General features: G+C 52.4%; 1 protein-coding gene across 1 annotated transcript in view; it reads right to left on the bottom strand.

The window, feature by feature from the left end:
- CAMTA1 (calmodulin binding transcription activator 1) overlaps positions 1–27,005 on the bottom strand; it is a 1,308,299-nt gene that overhangs the window by 100,741 nt on the left and 1,180,553 nt on the right. Inside the window, exons 8-11 of the mRNA XM_006873121.1 lie at positions 23,443–23,583; positions 20,182–22,028; positions 13,253–13,379; positions 7,785–7,919 (exon numbers count right to left, since the gene is read on the bottom strand). Coding sequence (XP_006873183.1) covers positions 7,785–7,919; positions 13,253–13,379; positions 20,182–22,028; positions 23,443–23,583 — 2,250 coding nt within the window. The remainder of the gene's footprint in view (positions 1–7,784; positions 7,920–13,252; positions 13,380–20,181; positions 22,029–23,442; positions 23,584–27,005) is intronic.

The following is a 27,005-nucleotide window of genomic DNA, read 5'->3' on the forward strand; positions in this document are numbered from 1 at the left end:
TTTGGTTGGTTGATGCATGGAGGGGATTATAACCATGACAATGAGACGATATACAATAGAATGAATATAAAACTAATGTTCTCCCATGTAAACTATCACATAATTCACAAAAAAACATTTAAGAAAAAAAAAAAAAAGATTACACCTGTTTCTATCAAGTTGATTACGACCCACGGTGACCCTACAGGACAGAGCAGTCCTGCCATATAGGGTTCCCTAAGCTGTCATCTCTCGGAAAGTAGATTTTTTCCTTGTAGAGTAACTGGAAGGGTTTGAACTGTCAACCTAAGCAGTTGAGAACTCAGTATGTCCCCAAGGTGCCTTTGTATTAGGTGGGGCTTTCAATAGGAGAGTCTTGGTGTTGGCTGAAACTGGAGGCAGAGCTGGAGCCCAAGGCTGAACTTGGTCTTCTGTATCTTACATGGAGTTGACTGGCAGCAAGTGTCTCTCCTGCCCTGCTCTGGTACCGCCCAAAAGCTGAACCAACTTCCAGCCAGGCTCTGCCTCTTCTCATCCTTGCTGATGAGTCTTTGAGTTTCACAGTTTCAGGACCGTTTCTTTTCACCACGAACAAACTCCCATGGAACAGCTGGTGGGTTCAACTAGCAGCTGAACACTTTACCACTGTGCCACCAGAGCTTTAGGTAATTACACCTGCTCCTAAATCAATTACCCTGACTCCCATTATCCTGCCACAGCATCTGGATGTGAGTCAGCTGTTCTCCAAGGAAGGCCTCTGGACAAAGCTAGAGTCCCACTGGAACCAATAAGCCCAGGGAAGTGGCTGGTCCAAGCTAGAGTTACGCTAATTTCCTTAGCTTTTCCCAAGGCTACCTTCCAGAGCCCACTTCCCTGGGAGGTCATGGAGCTGGAGTATCCTGTCCAGTGGTGCCCAGTCCTGCATCATCCCAGGACCAGTTGCAGATTAGACCATTGTGCTCCAGAGTGTTTTCATTGGCTGATTTTCAGAATCAGGTCTTTCTTCCTAGTTCAGCATCATAGCAACACATAAGCCTCCACTTACAGACAGGTGGTGGCTGGATATTGGTTGGGAATTGAACTTGGGTTTCCCAGGTGGGATATAAAGCACTTCAGGCGCAGGAACTTATCTTACCTACATGTGAAACCATCCCCAAGAGTTTGCCACTATTTGCATAATAATCATTAAATGTTGAGTTGAGTTGGCACTCCTTAATACATGGCTGTTGTTGTTAAATGCCATCAAGTTGGTTCTGACTCATAATGACCCCGTATAGGGTTTCCAAGAAGCTGCTGGTGGGTTCAAACTGCTGACCTTGTAGTTGGCAGTCCAGTGCTGATCCTAACAGTACCAAACCAGGAGTCCTAATACATGCTACCTCCAACTATATGATTGTGGCCTTTTAGCTCCTACAGTGACTGATGAGCCAGCTCTCGGGGCCAGGGCTGTACCTTGCCCTTCCCCAGGATCAATCTTTCTAAGAGTGGTCAGACTCATGCAGTGTAAACCCTCCGCAAGGCCTCAGGTGTCATCTATGGTCAGTCCTGTCTTCAGCAAGGCCCACAGATGGAACCACAATCCTGTGCTTCTCTTTTTTCTGGGGCAAGTTCATAGCAGACGGTCAAGGAAAAGTTGGTTGATACTGACCATGGGAGGGTTGTAGCTTCCCACTTGCAAGTCTGGGATGGCTGGAGAAGACCATGCTATCTGTGATATGCTAGGGTTTTCCCCATGGTATGTATTCTGTGTTCTCACAGCAGGGTGAGGCAGCCAAGGCTATCTCTGGTGTCTGCAGGGGCTACACGTTCTTCTAAGAGGTGTTTCCTTTGAAAGGCGGCGCCACTTGTAATGGCTGCGAGGAAGTTGCAAGATGATCCACTCCCTGCTATTCAAAGGCCCTCCTAATGGACATATTTGGTATGGCCCCAGCTGCAGAGAGTGCGGCATCATTTTCCCGGGAGGTATCAGTGGACCAGCTCTTGGCTAAGGAGGAACAGCTAGCTTCTGGGGAGCTCCAAAGTTAAGATGCTCCCCAGGGACAGATGGCCTGCTGGCATGACCCCCACTCCCCACTGCATCTATGGAATGTATGTTAGCAGAACATGCACCGCTCCCTCAGTTTAAGGTATGTGACCCCACAAAGAACAAAAAGACTGAGGAGGAAGAGGAGGGAGCCAGGTTTAAGGCAAAGTGCTGGATGGCAGCCAGCAGCTCAAAGAGGCAGCCAGTCCTGCAACTCAGCTTTAGGCCCAAGAATGAGACTAGGTCAAGTCTACTTCTTACACCACAACCCATGTCTCTTATGTCACTTTGTACAAAGGAGCAAGGACCCCTGGTAGTGCAGTGGTTAAGCACTCAGCTGCTAACTGAAAGATTGGCAGTTCGAACCCACCAGAGAAAATGTGGCCATCTACTTCCACAAAGGAGGAAGTTCTATGAGGCAGTTCTATTCTGTCCTATAGGTTCGCTCTGAGTCTGAAAAGACTCAATGGCAGCAGGTTTGGTTTTTTATACAAAGCACCTGGAGATCCTGAAATAATAACCGTGTGTGTGCCCCAGACCCACTTTCTGCCTCCACTCACATACAGGTGAGGACCCTACCTTAGTACTTACTTCTCATGTTTCTCCTCCAAAGGGTTCCTAGAGAGTAAGCGGGACCCTCAGGTCTGATGATGAGTATGACTTCAAGCAACTCTCTGAAGTCAAGACAATTCAGTGACACGGTATGTTTCATCTTACAATTCTTATCAATGTTGTAGTCTGCTTCACAAGCAAACTATATTTGGTCTAGTAAAAACAATGGCAATTACAATTATTTAACAACTAAATAACTCTACTTCCTTCCCTCCCCCAAGAGATCATCTGGTGAAACAGATGCTCTTGGAATCAGCCCCTGCTTTCTGTGTGGTACATGTGTTCCTATGTGGACGGTTTCAGCTTCACCAAATCCACCCAAATGAAGCTGTACGGAGAGAAGGCTGGAAGAGTCTGCAAGAGGGAGCTAGCTCAGGGGTTGCCGGCCCAGGCACGTTCCTCAGAACTCCCCAGAGTGTCACCATGGGAGAAAGAAGGCAGGCAGAGGCGTCCCGTGGGCCAGAGCAGGACAGCTGGAATGGCCTTTTCTGTTGTCCCTGGGCTACCCCATGGTCTCCCATTCTTGGTGGATGGAGGCTGGGAAGATATTAGAAACCAGCATGCAGGGGAGAGAGAGGTCATTGGGCCCTAGCCACGTACCAGGAACAGGCCCTCTCTCAGCCATGGCTGGGGCAGTGCTGGGGACCACTTCAGCCACATATGTCCTTCTACCTGTCAGCACTGAGGGCTTGGCCAGACCAGAAGGCCAAACCAATGGTCAAATTTTGTTTGTCTTTCTCCTCACCTCCTTATACCCAAGGAAAGCTCTCAGTCTTCCCAGAGCCAGGCTGGTCCAATAGTCAGGTTACTCATGAATACTGGTTGACCAGTGGGTTAGCCTCCTCTGGCTTTGGCTAGCTGGGGGGTGTCCACTCTACTCCGAGGCTGGCGCAGGGAGCAGGGGCCAGGATGGTGAGCTTGGAGTTCTAGACCCTGCTCTACTTTCAGCTTGTGGTGACAAGGTTCCACCCACCCAGAGGGTCACTGGAAAAGGCCTGGCATGTGGTTTCCTGCCAATCCTCTGACCTAGGCAGGAGGTTCACAGGCTGAGAAGCAATCAAAAATAGTGTCTAAGTGTAAGCGGCTTAGTGGGGCTCTGAGAAGTGGGGCCAGTGGGATGTAGTAGGGGGCAGAGGACCCTGAGTCTTCTCGAACTGCCTAACAACACGGGAAGTTCCACTCACCTTCTCTTCGGGGACCGGGGTCCTAAAGTTGCATTTGGCTGGGTTGTGGGATGGCCCCATCCCCATTCTCCAGAGCACAAAGTGTAACACCCTGGGTTTATTCTTTTTGAAAACAAAGGCACCAATAGCTCTTTTAAACAGACAGCACATCCGCTCATGCTCAGCACAGTCCTGACTGCTTGTATGGACAGGACCTGTCCCAGACAGAGGTGACATTTCCCAGAGACTCTTTTCCAGGGTCAACCCCACACTGCCTTCCTCTGCCTAGAAAATGTTCTTATCACAGCCCCCAGCCAAACAGCATGGACTCAACCTAGTTGGTGCAAATGGTCGAGGGCCAAGCCCAGTGACATTTCTCAGAATCTGGGCCTTTGGGGGTTAGAAATGGGGAAAATGACAGTTCCCAGACAGCCAGGTCAAACCCAGTACTTTCCTTTTCTCTGGGACATGGCTGGTCTGCTCCCCTGTCCTGGGATACTCTGTCACATCCTCTTAGCGCAGCAGAAAGGCCACGTTCTCCCTAAAGCCTTCTTGACCACTAGGTTGGATTAGGTTCCTTTGCTGTATTCCAATTGCTCATTCATGGACTCACACAGCTAATACGCACTGCTCCTTACTGCTTGCCAGCCCTGAGCTAGGTCCTGGTAGTCTGGGCTGACAGGGCTTGTGTCCCTAGAGCTCATATCGCAAAGCCGCCCTAGGTCTGTGAGACGCTCCCAGCCAGCTGCGCTCCGGGTCTATCTATTCCAAGCCTGCCTGGCCGCGCCAGCACCACCCTAGTCTCCCTCCGCCTCCCATCTTCATGCCCCATCTCTCCCTGAATGGCTGGGTCCCAGCCACATTTTGGGGACTTGGGGACCCTGAGTCGTGACCCACCCTCCGCAGGGAGGATCTCGGCCCTCCCCTACCCCCCACCCCCCGCCACGTGATCACCCTCGCCTGGATGGACTGTGCAGACAAAGGCTGCGCGGTGAAAACTGAGGCTGGGCCGCCGGAACAAAGACGGTCGTGGCTGCTGCGCGCGCCCGGAGTCGCTGTGCTCGGGGACCTCGGCCCCCACCCGGCCTCGAATCTGGCAAACAAATCTGTTTTTTAAAATCAGATAAAGGCAAGCATTCTCTTCCCCAAACATTTTCCCCACTGGGGCGGGGGAGGGGCAAAGAGCGCTGCCAGGATGCAGAGGAGGCGATGAATGGAGGACGCGGAAATGCGCGCAGGGAGTCTGGGGCACTAGCTGAGCCCCTGGTTGGCACATCATTGTTTACTCTTCGAGCACCGGCGAAGGGCTCTGCCCTTTGGATACACAGGCGTTTTGCCGCAGCGGAACCAAGCGCAGTCCTCCAATCCCGTCCCCGCAGGCCCCGCAATGCAGCTGTGCGCGCGAGGGCACGTGTGGGCCGGGTGTGCACGCGCCACCGTGCGCCGGACTCCGCGCACTCGCCGTTGCAGCCGCCTCGCCCTCTCCGCCCCGCCCGCCGCACACACGTTTCCTCGCCGAAGAGACTCTAATGGAGGATTTGCCCGGGAACCATGGGAGCAGAAGGGTTGAAGGGGCGAGAAAGGGAAATCTTCAATTGGTGCACAACCACTGCAGTAGCTTCCTCAACTACACAAGTTCACTGCCAGGGCCAGAGACCCCCACACTCCCAGCTAGCAGCCCCGTTTGCTTGGGGGCAGATTTTGCCGCTCGTGGTGCCTGCCCCTCACTCCTGCCCTGTTGAGGCCCCCTCACTACTGAGAAAATGATTCCTGAGTGCATAAGCCACTTGTATTCATTTAGGAAGAAAAAACGACAGGCAAACTCTGCTGTCTCAAGCAGGGGAAGCCAGCAGGTGTCTGCCCCACCCCGGGGAGTCTCACAGAAGCTCTGCCCTGGCCTCCAGCCTCCTTCCATTACTTGAAAGGGCACCTGACCGAGATCAGAGGGTGAGGGGTGAATGAGGCCTTCTCAAGGTTGTGCTCTCTGCAGGGAGCCCGGCCCATGGTGGATGAGCCAGGAAAGGCCAGTCAAGTTCAGCAGATTCCAAGCCATTGTGACACCAAGGTCTCCACAGCCATGACCAGGCCAGCGGTAATACAGGGCCAATGATCCTCCAAGACAGAGGCCTCAATGCCAGATGGAGGTTGGCACAGGCACGTCTCCTCCCTAACCCCTGCCATCTCTGAATCCTGCCAAGAACAAGGAAGGGTGCTTATTTCAATTTGGAGACCTAGAGATAGTAGCAGGCTCATTCCTGAGGTTGTATTTCTCAGGAAGCAGTGGGGCTAACCTCCACACCAGCAACCACCCCAAAGGCAGCCTCCCCACACAGCATGCTGTCTTTCCAGGGTTCAGTGCACTGCCTGCTGAGTGAGGCTTTGCTCTCTGAAAAGGATCCAGCTCCCATGCAGGGCCCTACCCTGATCCTAACATATTTGAGTCTCGCTCCAGTGAGGCCTACTGGGTCATTCCAGGAGAGCCATGGCTCTGCAGAGTCTCCAGCTCTGGTCTTTACTTGTTCTGCAAACTTGAAACCGGATGTCCTGAACAGGAGCCCCTTCTCTGTTACATCCTGCAGACTGTGGCCACAGCTCCTCCGCCTGGCTCCAGTCACAGCTAGGAATGTTGCCAAACCCAACGTGGTGCTCCCAGGCAGCTGAGGCCAGGGTGCAGATGCCCGCTGACCCAGAGCCACCTCTGGAAGCAACTCCTGAGGGTTTGCAGGCCAGGGCTTCAGACACCGTGTCACCTCTGGGGCTGGGCTGGGAGGAAGCCTGGCTCAGGGCCTAGGCCTAAGCCCAGAAGTTCTAATGCAGCCAACATTGAGGGGCAGTCTGAGAGGTACAGGCTGAAGGGTTGTTGGGGTGGGGGTGGGGGGACCTTGCCAGAGCCCAGTGCCCCAGGTCAGGGAAGTTTTCATTGAGGCTCTCTGATGCCTGGCATCTTTGCTGGTTTCCCCTGCTCCTGAGTTCTTGTCAAACCACCCTGTTCCCTGTGCAAAGAGCAGGCTGTTGGCTCAGCCTCTAAGCCCCAGTCAATCCTGGGCATGGCCAGGCTAGGAAGGACAGCCACTGACCCTGGCAGTCCCCAGCCTGTCATTGGCCTCAGATGCCCAGGGAAGCAGACAGCACAGAACTACCCTCTAGGCGTAGCAGTGGCTCTTGGAGGCCGGTCTTGACTTGGCCAGCCGGCCCTGCCTCCTCCCTTGTTGCCAACAGGGAGCTCCTGGCCCTCCTCTCTCTGCCACCATCACGACCCTGGACTTGTCTCCAAGGTCCTGCCAGGCAGCCCTTAAGTCAGAACAGCTGAAGAGCCCACAGTGCTGGTTGAGGGTTTCCAGGAGGAGGATGGCGGAAGCAGTCACGCCCATGAGCATGTCTGCCCAGACCTCAGGATCTAGGAGCCCCCTGAGCCATACTGCTTTCTGCTCTAAGAGGTTTGGGGCTTGGCCCCAGGCCCGCCAGAACTGCTTTTGCTCCAGAAAAATTCTGGAAGCAGTCTGGAGAAAAGGCCCAGGTGCTTAAACCCTGCTGTGGAAAGAGGGACCTCGGGACTTCTTGAGGGTCTGTCTGTAGATGGAGGAACCGTGAGGTCTTTTGGGTCTCTTGGCGGTTGTCTGTGGATAGTGGAACCTCAGGGCATCTTAGTGGTTTGTGTACAGGGGTAACTCAGGGCTTCCCAGACATGTACCTTTGGATGGGCATGGGGGACCTCGAGTCCTCTTGTGGTCTTCTGTGGACAAGGGGACCTTGGGACTCCTCAGGGACTGATCTGGCCATTCAGAAGTGATTGGGACAGGCCCAACCTTACATACTTGTTTCTGTTCTAGGGCCAGACATGGCGGCCTGACTGTAGAGACACACATAGCCAGACAGAAGAGCTTCTTACCGCTCCCACCTCTTCAAAGCAGGAACCAGCCAACCCCTTCTTTATCATACTTTCTGTCCAGAGCCCACAGATGTCCCTCTCCCACCACCTGGCCAGGAGACCCAAGCACTGTCCTTACCGTCCAATGACAGCCAGTCATGCTGGGAGGAAGGGAGCGTGGGCAGCGCCCGCGCCTTGTACTCAAACACCACCGAGTTGGAGATGATCTGGTTGTTGAAGGCAACTTGTAGGGTCACAAGACCAGTGTCATGGGCTGGAAGCAAAAGAAAGAAGGTCAGGGCAGGAGGCAGGGTCACCCTCAGTGTGCCACATTGGAACCTAGAGTGCCCCCTTCCTACAACCCTTCCTTGGTTAATGTCTGCATCTCCTTAATCTCAGCCAAAGGATCCTGCTGCTTCCCCCAGACTCCCTCAGTATACTACCACAACAGACCTTGCTCTATGTTGGAATTGCTTGTCTTCTCTGCTCCCTGACATGTCATTTCTTTAATGAGAGGGGGACTGGGAGCTCAATACAGATTTATCAAAGGAATGAATAAATAAATAAAAGTAAAAATGAAAGGTCCCAACCCCCATCCAATGACTAACTTGCTTCTTCCCTCATCCTATTCATCCTAACAGGGATTTAAGCACACTTTTTTTTTTTTTTTTTAATTCCTTTGTTCTTCTTTCTCTGTGTCATCGTTTTCTACAGGGTTTCTCCTCCTCATTCAGTGTGGCAATCCACACATTTTTGGAGCTCTTTTGCCTTGAGCTGAAAGCAAAATCTTTGGCTGTGCCCATTCTAGTCCCAGGCAGTATGGATTCAGTGGGCACTGAGCCAGAGGTGCTGGCACGAAGCATGCACCTCCCTCTAACAACCAGATGTATCTTCCAGAAGGCAGGGCCTTTGCTGGACTGATTTACTGTCCTGGCTTTACCACACAGCTCAGCAGATATTGTCTTTGTTGAATAAATTAATGGAATGTTTTCATTGTCTGCAAGATGTAAACTAACCCATAGTAGAGATCTGCTAAGTCCTGGGGTTGAGGCCATTGCTTGCGCTCCTGTAGAAATTTCAAGGGCTAGCCGGCGGTCTGTAAGGTGGTCATGCCCATGGTGGGCATGCAGACTACCCTGCCTTGGTCTCTGTCAGGGTTCTGTGTTCGCTGTTTGCTTTTCTGGCACGCCAGATGCCCAGGGCTCCCCAGGATAGATTTCCAGGAGGACACACGTGGGGATCGCATTACTGTTTGGGTGTTTAGTTTTTAGAAGCTCACAGACTCAAGGATGGCATCCAAGTCAGCTGCTTCCAGGGCAGAGTGAAGCCCCATGAAAACGGAAGCAGGTCTCACTTCCAATGGCAAAACACCTCTTGACTTATGGTCTTGGTCTACTACAATCTATACATTCAAGGCAGCGTTCTGGCCATTGTTCTCAGAACAGTTCTTTAGGGTGCCGCTGCTCTGGGTTCATTCCCCTGTACCTCTTCCCCTGGCTTGACCCAGCCCCAGGTCACAATGTGAGCCACCTGGATTCATGATGGGGGAGTCTTTCTGGAAAGGCACCTCCAGCCAATTCCAGAAACTCCCAAGGTTTGAATGACTTCCCCAGGCAGACCTCCAAGCGCGTGATCACGTGCCTCCTTGGAGATTTGTCTGGTTTACCAACAGGAGGGAATGAATGGTGGTCAGTACACACACCCTGCCCTGAGTCTGCTCTGCTCATCTTAGTAAACCTTTGCCCCTCAGCCAACTCTTGCAGCAGAGTTCAAGGTTTCTCTGGTCCAAAATGTCCCAGGCACAGGACTTCCTCAGAAGAGCTGCTGCTCTTCTTTCATCCTCTGTCTTCCTGGCACAGGTATAGCCTGCAGTGATGCTGACATAGAAGCAGATTGAAGGCATCCGTTCCTTCCACCAGATAGATGGAGTGGAGAGCTCATTGTGGTCTCCTGGGCATAGCCCAGCAGGCTAGACAGGAAGGACCATAACTCAGAAGCTTCGATGCCTCTCTCCCTACTCCGTTCAGTTCATCAGGGAGCCCTGCCAATTAGACCTCACAGTGAATCCTCCATCCATCCATTTCTCTGTCTCCACTGCCCTAGTCCAAGTTACCATCATTTCTTGCCTTGTTGTTAGGTGCTGTTAAGTCAGTTCCAAACCATAGCAACCCCATACACAACAATGAAACACTGCCCAGTCCTTATAATTCTTGTATATCTGGTCCCATTGTTGTATCCATTGTGTCAATCCATCTCATTAAAGGTCTTCCTCTTTTTTGATAGCCCTCTATTTTACTAAGCATGATATCCGTCTCCAGGGACTGGTCCCTTCTGATTACATGGCCAGAAGATGTGAGATGAAGCTTCACCATTCTCACTTCCAAGGACCATCTGGCTATAATTCTTCAAGACGGATTTGTTTGTTCTTCTGACCATCCATGGTATAGTGAATTTTCTTTGCCAACAACATAATTCAAAAGCACCAGTTCTTCTTCAGTCTTCTTTATTCATTGTCCTACTTTCACATGCATATGAGGCAATAGAAAATACTATGGCTTGGATCAGGAGCACCTTAGTTCTCCACATGTGTTGATTGCTGTTGTTGTTGTGAAGTGCCATCGACCTATAGTGACCCTGCAAATGAAATCCTTGACAACTTCCATCTTTTCTCTGTTTAGTATGATGTTGCTTATTGATCCAGTTGTGAGGATTTTCTTTTCTTTTTATTGAGATGTGATCTGTACTTAAGGCTACTAGGGTCTTTGATCTTCATAATTTCTTACCTAGACCCTTGCACTAGCCTCCTGCTGAGAGGGACCTGTCCCTGTTGGGATGACGTTGGGGGGTGGGGTTTGAGGGAAGCCATATCCCAACCCCTCCTACAGGAGACTGGGAGTATTCTTTGTCCAAGGGAGAGAAACCCGGAAGTTCTCTGCCTTTTTCCAGTTCCTTGCTTCCTTGTTTCCATTCTTGTGCCTCCCCCTACACCAAGCATCATCTTTTTAAGACACTCTTTACATCAAGCCACTCTCCCACTTAGAACTGTTGAATGGCTTCCCATTCTAAGTAAAATCAGAACAAATGCTTGCCCATGACCTAGAAGGTCTGCTATCTTCTTCAACGTTATCTTGTTCAGACTCCTTCACTAGCTTTCCTGCAGACAGCCAGCTGGCTTTATAGTTCTCCCATTCGCAAGCCCATTCCTGCCTCAGGGCCTTGTCACTTCCTTTATTCTCTGCCTGGATACTTTCTCCCTAGACTTCCCATGACTAGCTCCATCTCATCATTCAGGGGAGAGACCTTCTTTCATCAGTGTATCCTAAGGACCCACCCTCTTCCAAGGATCTTTGTCATCTTCTGGTGTCATGATTTGGTTTTTACCAACTAACTATCTTGGTTACTGTTTTTGTGTCCTTGTTCCCATAGCAGAAGATAAGTTCCATGAGAGCTGGGGCTGTGTCTGTCCTTATTACCTTTCGAGGTCTAGTGCCAAGATCAGTGCTTGGCAGATTCTGGCCACTCAATAACTAGTTGATGGATACATTGTTTTAAAACCCAGACTACTTGTTCACTTCATTTTAAATGTCATCCTTTGTCCTTTGGTGACCTCCTAGGAATCCCAGATGGGGCTGCCAAGGACAGCAGTCTTGCTGTTGGGAGATTTCTCTTTCCTCTCCTGATCCAGATGCCATGCCTGAGCCGGAAGCCCTCCTTCACCACTTTATCCTGCACTTTGTGCCCCTGTGTTGTTTGATTGTCACATCCTGAGAACATGACAGGATTCTTACAGAACACAGATCTCGTGTCTGTGTGTTGGTGTAAGAGCTGTCCAGGCAGCGCCTCGTTCTTGGTCAGGGTGCAGTGGTGGTCTGCTGCCTGTGTTCCCCACCCCTACTCCCAAACAACCCCAGCCCAAATATTAGTGTGGTCTGGCTCTAGTGGCTCGGGTGAGACCACTTTGGTTCTGACTTCAGTTATTATCCTTCAGGCTTAGCTCCAGCTGAAACTCATGGTGGTCACTGTCTGATCTGGGATGACACCCCGGTGAGACTGACTTCTTGGGATTTTCCAAGTCCCAACCTGGGACCTCACTCAGGGCCCATGCAAAGGCCAGTCCATGTTTGGGAGGGGCCAGATCAGCGAGGCCAGGCAAGGTCTGGGTCTCCAGTCAGGCAAGAACCAGGTACAGGAAGTGGCATCTATTTATAGCCAGCAAGTCTGTTCCAGCAGCAGGTGATAAGTGTACAGTTTAATAATATGTTGCCCTCTCCCACCCCACCTCCTCTCAAGGTTGAGGGGTGGGGGTGGGCTGCATTAACTGCACATGTCACTGCGCTGTGACAGGCTGACCCTGCCTGGGCTGACATCCAGGATGGCCGAGCTCCAGACATCAGAGCTGCTAGGGGCAGAGGGGGAAGCTAATGCAGGCACCAGCTCTAGCTGCCTGGTGTGGGTGCTGAAGGAGGTGCTGGGCTCAAGTAGGGGCTGAGCCCATGAGCCGAGCCCAGGGCGCAGGGACACTTTGCTCTAGGGAGGAAGAGGAGGTGGCAGGACAGGAGGCTTGGGGATGGTAGGGGGAGGTGGACAGCTAGGTTGACCCAGGGAGCAGTTGGATCTCCCTAGGTGGAACCTGGGAGGAGCCCTGCTTACCAGTTGACTCTGCTCCAGCTCCATCTCGCCTTTCTTCTCTATCCCTTGCCCTCTTTCTTTGTAGATTCCCTGGGGTAGTCCCTACTGGTATGTGGACCCCTCTCTCACCCCCTCCCTTCCATCCCCGGTCTTCCTTTTTTTGCTCATTGCCTGGATTCGCTGGACAGGCCAACTCTGGAGCCAATGACACGGGTCAGGGGTCAGCCAAGTGCTTATCCCAACACTAGCCCAGGGAATAAGAACACTGACTTCAACCTCATAGAGTCCTTCCTTCACTCTGCTGATGACCTATCTCCCTTTTGGGATGTGACAGACACTTTGCTGGGGACCAAGAACTTCACGTGCTAGGCAGAGGTCAAAGTAAGTTGAGTGCTGGATGAGTGTGGGTCCTATCGGACAGCAGTGAGCCCCTGAAACTGTAAGGAAAACCTGTGCATGTGCCTTACTCTGGAGCCACAGTGATCCCTTCATTTTCTCATACGTGGCTCTCAGTCAGAGTCTGCCCCTCCTACCTCCACCAGGCCTCTTCGGCCATGCTTTGTCTAGGGAGACCTACCCTGTGGACTGTCTCACTTGGGCTCCCTCAGGATCTGCTTGGCTTGAGCCAAGAGCCATCAGCAGGAAGTCAGAGAGAGGGGGAGAGAGGCCACCCCCCTGTGAAGAAGCACCCCACCCCATCTGCAGCTCCAGGACCCCCACCTTCAGCAGATAGGCAGGCAGGCAGTCTCAGCACTCTGGTACCGAAACTGCCTTCAGACTGCGGGGTGGGTATCCACCAGACTGCTGGGACCAGTCCTTTATCTTATTTCTCAATCCTTGTATAAGAGGCTGGTATTCTGTCTGATACAGTGGGGGCCAAGAGTCAATAAAGAGGACTGTAGAATAGACCATCCAGGATTCACTTCTTTAAAACCCAGGAAACTGAAGTCCAGAGACACCTGAGTCCCAGGTTCTCACCTGGGCAGTAGCAACGCAGCACTCCGGGCTGAATCAAGGACGCAGGCACTGAGATCTGGTCGAACAGGCAGCTGTAGTTATTGCTGGCTTCTTGCCACGGACCTGTGATGAGGACCTTCACTCCACCCTGGGGACACACAGAGAGAGTAAGCTTCTCCGAGCAGCACCAGCCTAACCTAGGCTACACTATCCACATGGTGGTCTGCACCCCTTGCCCAACCACGTGCTTGTAAAACCTTTGACTCCCGGGGCCACAGCCCACAGAGACTTGGGAACAGCGCTGCTCCTGCAATGGAGACAGGAGGAGGGGGTCTTTCCTACACTGGAGCCCAGCATGGACCTGCTGTTCTGACCCCTGCCCCTCTCCAGTGCCATTTTCAGTTCGGGAAGGAGGGAACTGTTTTCAAGCCTATTCAACCCATGAAAGCCCCTGAGGCCTGGCTGGGTGGAACCCCTGGAAGAATGGGAAAAGAAGGGAGGGATTTGCTCTTTGTCCTTTGCCTGTGGACAGGTTGAGGGGCTCCAAGCATCTCAGCTTCACTTCAGAGACCCCACATCCTTTTGGGGAAATGAGGAGAATAAACCCAGGACCTCCAAGGTATATTGAGGACAGAACAAAGATCAGGTGCGGGGGATGGAGAGAGAGGTGAATAAAGATGGCAATGAGAAAGCCTCTGCGAGTCAGGAAACAGGGCAACAGGCTCAGAGTTGGTCCTACAAGCTCAGAGTTTGGGGCTTGGAGCTGGGTTTGAGGTGAGTGCAGAGTGTGCACGGGCCCTCCCTGCCTCTATGCAGAGCCATCAAGGGCATTTGCGTTTGTGTGCCGCCCACACAGCCAGACGGGCCTCCCTGGCACCCCCTTCTGCAAGCCACTGACGCAAGCAGCTGGGCTGGGGTTGCTCTTGGGGCCAGGGAGGGGACCTCAGGTGACCTTTCTCCCTCAGTGGGGAGAGGGCTGCCCACTAGGACCTCAAGGTGCCTGGGCTAGAGAGAACATGGAAAAACCTGAACTCCCTGACCTTCTGCTCAGACCAGCTCCAGGGGTGGGGGCAGAGCGCCAGCAAGACGGAGGTTGGCCTGGCTGTGGCCCTTCTGGCTGCTTGAAAGCTGGGGTAGACACATGTCCTCGTGCTTGGGGCAGCCCGCTTTGTGTCATTGTCCTGGTTCCAAGATTCATGATAACACCTCCCTTTACTCTTAGTCCTGTCCTGTGTGGACCCTGAGTCATAAGGTCTCTCACTTAAGACTTACATAGCCAGAAGGAGGGGCTGCTTGCCCAGTGGAGGGAAGGGGAAGGCCCTTCCTGGGCTCTGGAGAGGATGGGCAAGCTGGCAGCCTTGGCTCTTCTGGCCATCCCTGGGTTGGTTCATGCCAGAGGCTCTTTCCACCCCTCCACACTGGACAACACCTTTCCTAGTGGTGGGGGCTAGAGCTGCTCAGGACAGGGTGGACAGTGCCACCTAGTGTCCCAGAGGAAGAAGGCTGAGGTGCTCCAACTTGAGACTGGGGCCAGGATAGTGATGGTTTGGGGAGCTGTGAACTGAGAACCCACCCATCCTGTCATACAAGGACAGAGACCAGACTCACAATCACCCAGTGCCAGTGGGAAGCTGGTTTGCGTGCTCCCTTTCGTCACTCATTCTCATTCTTGTATGGCCACTCCTTGGCAGTAGGTCCTGGAACTCCCAGGCTAGTTGACCCCTCCCAGTCCCGAGGGGAAATCCGACCTTGTTGTGGGCCAGCTCCTGAGGCTCACCATAATGTTCCTGGGACTCAGCCCTTGCCTGGGGCAGCAGCAGTAGGAGGGGATGTTTCCAGAACAGAGTGCCCCTTCTCCCGTGGAAAGAAAATGCTGTACAGCATTCTGCCTGTTCTCTGGGGGCTTTCCTCTGGGCTGGGATGATTTTAGAGAAGTCATTTCTCTGTCACACAACCGAAGCTTTAGGGGCAGTGAGAGAGCTCAGGGCGGACAGCTGGCACTAGAGACAGGTGCCTGCCCCTCAGGGGCTGTACGTCCTCAGGAGATCTTACAGGGTGGCGGGAGCGCCCCACTCAATCTTCCTTGTATCCTGGGAAGTGGAAGAGCAGTGGCTTCAAAGGCCACAGTTACCAAGAGAGGAAAAAAAGGGGGAAATAATAGCCCCAATCAATAGCTGCGAGTGTGGAGCTGGGACCACTGCGAGGCACAAAGGGCTGCAGACATTACTGGAGAACGTCAGCCCTTCTCCATGGAAACCACTGCAGGCCAGCTCAGCCTCCATCAGTTCACGGGACAGTTCCCATGGCAACGCGTCCCTGACGTGCGGTCCTGCAGGTTCTAATTGCAGCCTCTTTTGCCTAGTGCGGCAGCGGGAGGGAGTGTCAATGGCGGGAGATGACGCAGAAGGGGCTTGGGGGGTAAGGAGGGGCAATAATGAATGCTATCTGAGGGCTCAGTGCGCTGGGGGTGGGGGTGGGGGCCTGAGACAGAAGGTGCAGATTTCCAATTCATCCAGAGAGATCCTGGGGCACAAAAGCACCCCATGCGAATGTGTGTGTACGTGTGTGTGTGTGTGTGTGTGTGTGTGTGTGTGTTACAGATGCAGCCAGAGGTGAAGCGGACCAAGCCGAGAAGTTGGGACCCGCCCACCTGGGGGGGAGGGCCACTCAGAGAAGAGCATCATCCTGCTCTGCTGGGAGTCTTAGGATGTTAGCACTGGGCGGGTGGTGAGCGACGATTTAGTCCCACCTCCGGAGCTTTGGTAGTGTGTTGTTGTTGTTGTTAGGTGCCGTCGATTCCGATCCATAGCGACCCTGTATAGTGTTTTCAAGGACCTTGCAGTTCAAACAACTTTGCAGTCTGACGCACACCAAGCGCCACACCAAGACTCCTGGTAGTGTAGTGGTTACGAATCGGGCTGCGAACCTTAAGGTCAGCAGTTAGCAAAGATCAGCTGTTTCGCGGGAGAAAGATAACGCTTTCTGCTTCCGTAAAGATTTACAGCCTTGGAAACCCTGTATAGGGTAGCTATGAGTCGGAACCGACTCCACGGCACGTCACGACTACGACCACTTTCCAGACTGGGAAGCCAGTTCTGCGTCTTGACGCAGAGCTCCTGGTGAGCAGGGGGCCTCAGACTGGGTTGACTCGGGCCTGACGTACAGCTGCCCCCTGCTGGCAGAAGAGAGCAAGGGCAAGAGAAGAAAGGCCAGCGAGTGAGTTGTGAAGGAAGGCGGTTGCCAGAGAGGGGACTGTTTCCTGCAGGAAAACCATGAGGGGCTGGGGTTGGACTGGGGATGGTGGCCTGGGGTCAGAGAAGACACCGGACAAGAAGAAGGGAGTGGCCGGTCAGGGCTGCTGTGGCCTGAAGCTTCATCGTGTGCCACATCAGGCACCCAAACATCCACAGTATCCAAATCAAACCAATTTGAGCTGCTCTTGTTTCCAGGTAACTGGAAGCACACAGGGCTTCTGGAAAACCAGAGTTGACCGTGCCAGCCACCGCAAGGCTGCCCGTTCCTTTCCTTGTTCCTGGGACGCCCTCACGTGGCACGCTGAGGAACTGCTCTCCCGAGATCAAACTCTGCTTAGGGATCCGCAGGCAGAGAATCGGAGACTCTTGGACTAAGAATGAAGGCTAACCTCGCTAACGTTTGCTAGGTTCAGGGAGTCTGGAGTGAGGCCCAGGAGCTCTCAGCAACGGTTTAGTTGGGCCCCAGGGAACATTTCCAGGGCCAAATCAACTAGGTCCTTGGACTTAGAATACCTCTAGACTGCTACCTCACAGCCATTTTACAGATAAGGAAACTGAGGCCACGAAAGTCAGGTCTCATAAAGGTCGGCATCAGAAGGCAGCAGTGACCTTACCACTACATCTCAATCGGACCTTTCTTCCTTTGGTTGCTTTCCTGAGCCTCATCTAGGTGAGCTGGCCTTTTGTCACAGAGAAAATGTGACAATGCTACTGAGCTTGATGATACTGACACGAGTGGAAGGGATGTTTCAGGGGGAGAAAGCAACACCAAGAGCCCAGGTGTCTTACTGGGAGACCAAACGTAAGTGGACAGAGAGGCAGGCTCTTAGCTGATACATGTGCTCAGTTAACCCTCACAACAATCCATGGAACCATGGTTATTAGCCCTGTTTTAGAGGCAGGAAACAGACAGCTGTCTTGTCCAAGGTCACTGGCTGGGAAGTATGGAGCCAGGACTTGAGTGGGGCATGTTGGGCCCCACTTCATGCTCCTAAGCATATATGGTGGCTGCCTCTTAGGCATCTGAGGGTTTTAGAAACACCTGTACCCAGACACACCAGGCTGGAATTTCAGATACCTGTCATATTTCCAGGACATATCTGTCCTAAGGCTAAATTACTCACTACCTGGTTGATATGGCATCTCTCTGAGAGCATGGGATATTTTTATTCCAATTTTGTTAGCTTTGCCATAGGCATTGGGAATCCATAAGGGAGACCTGGATTCCATCCTAGCCAATGGACTTCGTACATCCATGGAGGTTGCTATGAATAGGTTTCAGCAGAGCTTCCAGACTAAGACAGACTAAGAAGAAAGACCTGGAGATTTGCCTCAGAAAGTCGGCAATGGAAACCCTACGGATCACTGTGGTCCAATCCATAACTGATCCTGCGGATGATAGGACCTGTCAGCCTTTCATTCTATTGTGCATGGGGTTGTCATGGGTCAGGGCCTGACTTGATGGGAGCGCTGTAGGATAAGCACCAGACTGCTAGCCGCATGGTTGGCAATTCACACTCACCAGCCACTCCTCGGAAACCCTGTACAGGGTTGTTATGAATCAGAACCAGTTAGGTGATACTTAACAACAAGTAACAACAATGAGGCATCAAGGAAGGGGATCAGGGAGTATGAGCCGCATCGTAAACGCTGTGGCACGGAGTGACTCCACAGAGTTGTGCTCCGTCAGTCAGTGAGCAGAAGAGATCGGATTCTGGGGCTCACAGTCTCGGCAGGAGGACGCAGAAGGGAGCACCGTGGCCACTCACTATAACGATCAAAATGCAATAGCCAATATTTGTTGATTACTTACTGAAGATGTTACCAAGGACTCAGTAAACCTCACCTTGAGGTAGACACTGTTGGCACTCTTGTTTTACAGATGAGGAAACTGAGTCACAGAGGGGTGAAGAAACTAGTTTCAGCTCACAGCACAGCAAGGACTGAGACCCAGAGGCAACCCCTGAGAACACTGTACCCTCCACCTCTGAACCCACTGTCCCTTTACCCGAGCCCAAGAGGAGGCTGTGGATAATAAGGACACTGTTGCCCAATCTTGGCTCAGGGATTGGCTCCTGGAGCTCTTGCCACCTGGATCTGGAACATTCATTCACAGGCCTTGGGTGGTATTTGTGCCCTGGCCTGTCCTGAAGACCTGGTTTTCAGAGCCTGCATTCCACCAGTAGCAGTCAAGTTGATTTGGACGTATGCCAACTCACATGTCAGAGTAGAACTGTGCTACATATGGTTTTTAGTGACTGATTTTCAAGAGCAGATCACCAGACCTTTCTTCCAACATTTTGGTTAGCAGCCAAGTGTGCTAACTGCTTGCTATTATTGTGTTAGTTGTTGTGAAGTTATTGTGACTCATAGCAACTCTATAGGACATAATAGAACTGCCCCATAGGGTTTCTTAGGCTATAATCTTTACAGAAGCAGATCGGCAAGTCTTGGGTGCAAATCATCAACCTTTTGGTTCGCAACCAAGCACTTAATCATTGCACGAGCAAGGCTCCTTTTAATTCACTGCCATCAAGTTGATTCTGACTCATCTGACCCTACAGGACAGAGCAGAACCGCTCCCTGGGGCTTCCTGAGGAGCTGCTAGTGCATTTGAACTGTTGACTTTGAGGTTCGAAGCCCAATGCTTATGCCACAGCACCACCAGGGTTCTCAGCGCTCCTTTTAGCTGACAGCCAGAAACCGGAAACTGAAACTCATTGTTGTTGAGTTTGATCCACGCTCTAGGATGGACTGAAACTGCCCATAGGTTCCTAAGGCTGTAAACCTTACCACAACAGACTGGTACACCTTTCTCCCCTGGACTGCCTAGTGGGTTCTAACTGCTGACCCTTTGGTTAGCAACCAATTGCTTAGTGACAGAACCATCAGGGCTCCTTTTCAGCAGCTAAGTTGATATTGTTAATTAAATGCTGTCAAGTTGGTTTCAACTCATAATAGACCCTATATAGGGTTTCTGAGGAGTGGCTGGTGGGTTTGAATTGTTGATCTTGTGGTTAGCAGTCCAGTGCTTATCCTATAGCACCACACGAGAACCCCTTAAAAATTTTTTTTAAAGGAAAAGAAATAAATAGCGACTTTGTATAGTGTTTCTGAGGAGCGGCTGGTGAGCTTGAACTGCCGACCTTGCTGTTCAAACCGACTTTGAAGTCCAGCACGTTAACCCACAGCGCCAAAGCAAAGTCTAAGGAGGTGGAATCCAGGACTTGGAGCTAGTTTATTTCAGTTCCCTTCCCCCCCATACTTTGCATTTCCACCCCAAACATATGGAATCAGAATCTACATTTTAACAGGATCTCCATGGGATTCTGTTAAAATATAGATTCTGATTTTGTATCTCTAGGGTGGGAATGTAAATTTTTAGCAGGGGTTCGAACTAGAATGAACCGGTTCGGACTCTTGGTGAACTCTTAAATGTAAGCCAGGTAACAGCAGTGCTGCGCTAGCTTGAACTGGGAGGGGGCACCATGTTTCCAAGGAGATTCCTGACCACTCTTTCCAATGAAGTTTAAGAGTTGGGGGCGGGGTGGGGTGAGGGGGCAGAGGAAGGAGCCGACTTTGCTTTTATGGTCAACAGCTTTACCCCAAGGGCACATATATAAAAATGTTCCTGCACTAGGCGATGGGGAATGTGTATGGGGTTGGGGTGGGCAGGAGCCAGCAATGGTGGCTTACCTCTGGGTAGGACCACTCCGGCGAGTAATCGGTCACCATGAACACCCGTCCGCTCTGCTGCAACATCCCTAGGGTGCTCTGGGCCGAGCCGGCAGAGACAACCTCGGCGACGTGCATGTACGCCATGCTGCTGGCCCCGCCCTCAGCACTGCCGAGCTGCAGGCCCCCCTGCTGGGGACTGCAGCATGGGATGCACATCTCAGTCTGGGTGAAGGGTGCGCGGGCCCCATCCTCCGCCTGCGAGAGCGCTGCGCTGTCCCCAGACACCAGCTGGTGCCCATAGATTGTGCCGCTGCCCCCCTCCACGGAGATAAAATCGTTGATCAGGTCGGAGAACTGGTTGCTGAAGGAGATGTCAAAATGGTCCAGGCTGAGTTCCATGTTGGAGGCGTTGCCCAGGCTGGGCTGGGCCACCGGGTAGAGGCCCTGCACCACATTGCCGGGGAGGATGGGCACACCGCTGGCACTCCGGATTACCCCGTTGCTTGCGGGCTGCAGGTAGTGCTCGGAGCTACAGGCCTGCAGCTCCCCAGACTTGAGTAGGACCTCACCACCCTCAGCCGCCTGTGAGGTCTCCATGGTGACCTCTCCCTCCGCCGCCATGGCTTGGAAGTTGGCCTGAAACTGCATGAGGTGGAGGGAGGAGGTGGACTCTATCCTCGTCTCCACGTGGCCACTGCAAGAGCTGGTCTGAGACGAGGCCTCCGTCTTTACCGTGGGCATCACGAAGGTGCCCCCTGAGTCACTCAGGCTGCTGTGGGCGTTCTGCTCGAGGGGAAGGGGCTTGCTGGCATCCTGCAGGAAGAAGCTCGGGGAGGGGGTCTGGTGGATATGGGGGCTGTGGCCTGTCTGGCTGAAACTGGACGTGTAATCCTTGTTGGAGTCTATGGCGCTGAAGTCCATCTGCTCCAGGGTGGTGCTGGGGCTGAGGCCACCGCCAGAGGGCAGCAGGCTGGAGCCTGCGGTTAGCGTCAGGGAGCTGGAGGCGGTGGCCGCAGCGGAAGAGGCATATGCGTCCTTGGCCATCTGCTGCTCGAAGGAGGTGTCCTCAGTCTTGATTTCCTTGGTGAGGACAGTGGTGAAGCTGAAACTCCTCTCCACGGGCGGAGAGTGCCGAATGTTGGTGCTGACCATCTCTGCTTTCAGGCCTCCACCCCCGTAGGTCTGACCCTGCTTTGGGTTGTTCAGGAAACAGTCGGGGTCAAAGTTCATGGTGGTTTCTGGAATCTTCCTGCCACCATCGAGGGTGGTGGAGAGAACTAGCTCTTCGGACACATTGGTGGGCAGCATCGACAGGCTTTCGGAGCTGCCCGTGGTGGGGAAGGCGAATTTGTGGCCATCAGAACTCACAGCTAGGACCAGGCCCTGAGAGCCGTCGGGTGAGAGGAGGTGGTGGTTGGGGCCAGCAGTGGGAGACATGGTGTACACGGCCTCATTGGTGACCTCCGACATGAACACCGTGGCGCTCTGGGACAGGCTCCCCATCACGGAGGCTACTGCCATGCTGGATACACCGGTGACCACCGGGCTGTCCACCATGTCTGGGTCGCTGTTGAGCCCGCTGCTGATGGACACAGGGGAGCTCTGGGTGGTGTCGGGGACTTCCACCTGGTTGGTGGAGGACACCTCGGTGCTGTTCTGATGCAGTAGCACGGGTTTGGCCACCTTGCCATTGCGTTTCTCCCGGCTCGAGCTCTTGCTGTGACTATGTTCGTGCTTGCCCTCGGATACATCGTTGTGCTGTACCTCGGCGTGGCTCCCGTACCCCCCAGTCCGTGCCTCCACTTTGGGTGAGATGATGCGGTGTTTGGCACTGTTACACTTGTGGTGCACGCTGCTGCCTGCCCCTGTGGAGACCAGAGCGTACACACACACACACACACACACACACACACACACACACACACAAAGAGAGTGTCAGAGCTGAGGTCACAGTGGACGCTGTCAATGAGCAGCTGGGCTCAGGTCACAGATCCCATCCGACCCTCCAACATGCCCTATGAGATCATCTTCCAAACTCCACAGCATGGAGGAGACTCAGACAGAAGTCATCTTGGCCATCTTCCACCCAGAGGGGCTCAGCTTTCTGGATGTCCACAGCCCCAGGGAACTAGTTGTGGTTTCCCCCACCCCCAAATACTCCAGCCTGCTCAGGCCATGTAAAGTCCCTCTCCTTCAGGGGACCAGTAGGGGTCGCCCCTTGGGACTGGGTGCCAGAAGTTGAGGGGGGAGATGAAGGAGTAGGGGCTCTCTCTGGATGAGCTCTCAGGCTCAGGGACCCAATATTGAATACTGGTGAAGAATAAGATAAAACATAAAAAAAAATCACAACAAAAAGATATGCACAAGAAAAGTTTTGGAAACAAATAGTGGTGATGGTTGTACAACATTTGTGACTATAGTTAATGTCACTGCATAATAATTTTAAAAAAGGTCCTGAGGGCTACGCCAGTCCCCTCTGTTTGGCTAGCTTGGGCCTGAGCTTGACTCCATGGAGGGCAATATCCCTCTAAGTCTGGGGCAAGGACAGAGCCCTCTCTGAGTTGGAAAGTCTGGGACATTGAGCCTCTCTGAGCTCTGGCAAACTGGCTTGGAGTTCTTCCCCGATGCCTCTGCTTACAACAGGCTAGGCGGTCTTCTCTTCTGAGGCCCTGTCATTATTTTATTCCAACAGATAAGGATCACTTTGCTTTGGATAAAAGGATGAATTCGCCCCTGATCCCAATACCACGTTGCCACCCAAATTCCTAAATTCATGAAGTCTTGGCGGAGAAGTGATATGACCTTCTAATGGAAAGATCTAACAGAGGTGGCAGAGGGACCTGCACATCTCAAAGAGCAAATACCATCATTAGAAACACAGAAGCATTAGGATGCAGCCGGGAGGACTTGCATTTCTGGAGGAGACAGAGGTTAAAGAAGAAGATTGAGCTTCAGTGGTCCAGTCAACTCAGAGATCATCTTCCGGCAAAGCTAGGTGGCCCAGTGCTGGGTGACTGGACATTAGTGGTAGGACACAGGCCCAGAGCCCCAATCATCTGCATTCCCTTTATCCCATTCCTAGAGGGAACTACGTGTCTGGAGAGGTTTCCCTTGGCCTAAAGTGGGTGGCTGCTAGCTTAGTAGCAGAGCCAGGGGGAGGGGCCTGCTTTGGGTCAGTCTGGAGTGCTGTTGTGTTGCCTCATCCTTGGCTCTTCCTTACTGGACATCCTGGATACCCCGGAGAAGGCCGTGTCCCTGCCCGCCCTCAGCCCTACTCACCCAGGCTGCCGGTGCAGAGGCAGTTGTGGGTCCGGGGCTGGGGCTTGGTCTGGTGACTGTCGAGGATCTGTTGCACCAGCTGCTCCACTGAGAAGCCTGAGCTGCTGTTTCCATTGCTGCAGGTCCACTTGATGCCATGGACTGTGGAGAGAGGCAGGGGGCAGTCAGGGGGCAGGGTGAGGAGGTGAGGGTCTTGGGGGTGGGGAGGATCAGTATGGCCCCCAGAGCACAGCTTGATGAGTTCGAGGAAGAGAGGAGGGATGGATACTCCCAGGGGTCATTGGATTCCATGGTCCCCAGGGAGCACTGTTCTCTGTTCCCTTCTTGGCCCTTCTCTCTTCCCTTTCCTGTGCATGGTTGAAGCCCTGGGATGAACTGGATCTACCTAGAGTTTTTTTTTCTCCGAAGTTCAAGTGTGTTCCAGGGTCTTTGGTGGAAGAAGCTGGTATGGGGCTGAAGGACCTCCCAAAATGGCATGCAGGCCTGTAGGGTCTGTTTTTAGGAAAAACCCAGCTTTGAGGGGTGCTCCAGGTTCCTGCCTCACCAATGGCTTCTGTACCCCAAGGGGGTCATAGATAGGTGGGATGAAGGACCTCCATGGCCCAGAAAGGGACACCCTAATGACTTGTGATAACAGATGACCCTTGCCCTAAACAGCAGCCATGAGGTTTCATCCCTGCAGTCTCTGGAATTGGAGCCATGGATCAGCAAAGGTGGGCTCCTTACCTGCCTGGCAGAAGGAGCCAAAAGTCTAAAATAAACCCTCTCTGTCCCCTCCCCCTTTTCCTAGCTGGAACAGGTATGTCCCAGAGGAGACAATGCTCTGGACGGCACACTCCCACCCAGGGCACAGGCCCAAGGCTCCTTTGTGGCTCTGGTGGGGCCAGGGCCCAGAGGTAGTGGCTCTGTGGCCTTGGGGTGGCTGGGGATCCTGGACGGCCCCCAGGCTACTGTATATAGTAGAGGGTAGAAGTCAGGAACAGGGTCGCAGGACAACTGGAGGGAAAGGCTAATGACTTCGCCAGTTTGGGAATAATGCCCGTCACCTGTGGCTGGTCTCCTCTCTCATGGATCCAGAGAAGCCCTGTTACAACTCCAGACCCCCTGTGTCTAAGGAGATAGACTAGACAGAGGGCAATGGTGAGTGTGAGTCCAGCCTGATCTTTCCTTGCTATCCTTGCCTTGGCCTCTGCTGATGCTGTGGTGGCTGGATTTGGGGAACGCTTCTTGGTATGAAATCCAGTGCAGCTCAGTCAGCAGCACAGAGGGCAGATCTCTGAGTGGCCACTTGTTTCCTGCCTCTGTTCCTCCTCAACACGTGTATTCAGAATGTTGGTGTTTTTCAGTGAGAGTGTTGCTGTTCCTCTTGTGCGTGCACCTGTCCCTCTGCCCATCTGCTGAGGCTGCTCTGGGGGTCCGTGAACCTTTCACTTGCCCGGCATCAAGAGGGGAGGGTGGGACTGGAGCGGTTGCACCTATAGGGTGTGGCTAGGCTTACAGACTCCATTCTGTTCTTCCTCCCATATTCCCCCATCAGTTCCAGGAGGCTGCTTCCTACCAAATCAGGTTCTACCTGCATCTCTGAGCATGGCAGCTTGAAGGGAAGGTCCAGGCCAGGGATTTTCAAAACTCACTATAACTATTAGGAGTCCTGTTTTCAAATAAACTTCTACCTAGAAATCTAATAAAAGGAGCTCTGGTAGCATAGTGGTTACAAATCGGGCTGCTAACCTCAGGGTCAGTAGTTCAAAACTACCAGCTGTTCCGTGGGAAAAAGATGAGGCTTTCTGCTCCTGTAAAGATTTATAGCCTCGGAAACCCTGTACAGGGTTGTTATGAATCAGAACCAGTTAGGTGATACTTAACAACAAGTAACAACAATGAGGCATCAAGGAAGGGGATCAGGGAGTATGAGCCGCATCGTAAATGCTGTGGCACGGAGTGACTCCACAGAGTTGTGCTCCGTCAGTCAGTGAGCAGAAGAGATCGGATTCTGGGGCTCACAGTCTCGGCAGGAGGACGCAGAAGGGAGTACCGTGGCCACTCACTATAACGATCAAAATGCAATAGCCAATATTTGTTGATTACTTACTGAAGATGTTACCAAGGACTCAGTAAACCTCACCTTGAGGTAGACACTGTTGGCACTCTTGTTTTACAGATGAGGAAACTGAGTCACAGAGGGGTGAAGAAACTAGTTTCAGCTCACAGCACAGCAAGGACTGAGACCCAGAGGCAACCCCTGAGAACACTGTACCCTCCACCTCTGAACCCACTGTCCCTTTACCCGAGCCCAAGAGGAGGCTGTGGATAATAAGGACACTGTTGCCCAATCTTGGCTCAGGGATTGGCTCCTGGAGCTCTTGCCACCTGGATCTGGAACATTCATTCACAGGCCTTGGGTGGTATTTGTGCCCTGGCCTGTCCTGAAGACCTGGTTTTCAGAGCCTGCATTCCACCAGTAGCAGTCAAGTTGATTTGGACGTATGCCAACTCACATGTCAGAGTAGAACTGTGCTACATATGGTTTTTAGTGACTGATTTTCAAGAGCAGATCACCAGACCTTTCTTCCAACATTTTGGTTAGCAGCCAAGTGTGCTAACTGTTTGCTATTATTGTGTTAGTTGTTGTGAAGTTATTGTGACTCATAGCAACTCTATAGGACATAATAGAACTGCCCCATAGGGTTTCTTAGGCTATAATCTTTACAGAAGCAGATCGGCAAGTCTTGGGTGCAAATCATCAACCTTTTGGTTCGCAACCAAGCACTTAATCATTGCACCAGCAAGGCTCCTTTTAATTCACTGCCATCAAGTTGATTCTGACTCATCTGACCCTACAGGACAGAGCAGAACCGCTCCCTGGGGCTTCCTGAGGAGCTGCTAGTGCATTTGAACTGTTGACTTTGAGGTTCGAAGCCCAATGCTTATGCCACAGCACCACCAGGGTTCTCAGCGCTCCTTTTAGCTGACAGCCAGAAACCGGAAACTGAAACTCATTGTTGTTGAGTTTGATCCACGCTCTAGGATGGACTGAAACTGCCCATAGGTTCCTAAGGCTGTAAACCTTACCACAACAGACTGGTACACCTTTCTCCCCTGGACTGCCTAGTGGGTTCTAACTGCTGACCCTTTGGTTAGCAACCAATTGCTTAGTGACAGAACCATCAGGGCTCCTTTTCAGCAGCTAAGTTGATATTGTTAATTAAATGCTGTCAAGTTGGTTTCAACTCATAATAGACCCTATATAGGGTTTCTGAGGAGTGGCTGGTGGGTTTGAATTGTTGATCTTGTGGTTAGCAGTCCAGTGCTTATCCTATAGCACCACACGAGAACCCCTTAAAAATTTTTTTTAAAGGAAAAGAAATAAATAGCGACTTTGTATAGTGTTTCTGAGGAGCGGCTGGTGAGCTTGAACTGCCGACCTTGCTGTTCAAACCGACTTTGAAGTCCAGCACGTTAACCCACAGCGCCAAAGCAAAGTCTAAGGAGGTGGAATCCAGGACTTGGAGCTAGTTTATTTCAGTTCCCTTCCCCCCCATACTTTGCATTTCCACCCCAAA

This window comes from Chrysochloris asiatica, unplaced genomic scaffold (assembly GCF_000296735.1).
Source record: "Chrysochloris asiatica unplaced genomic scaffold, ChrAsi1.0 scaffold00223, whole genome shotgun sequence".
Lineage (NCBI taxonomy): Eukaryota > Metazoa > Chordata > Mammalia > Afrosoricida > Chrysochloridae > Chrysochloris > Chrysochloris asiatica.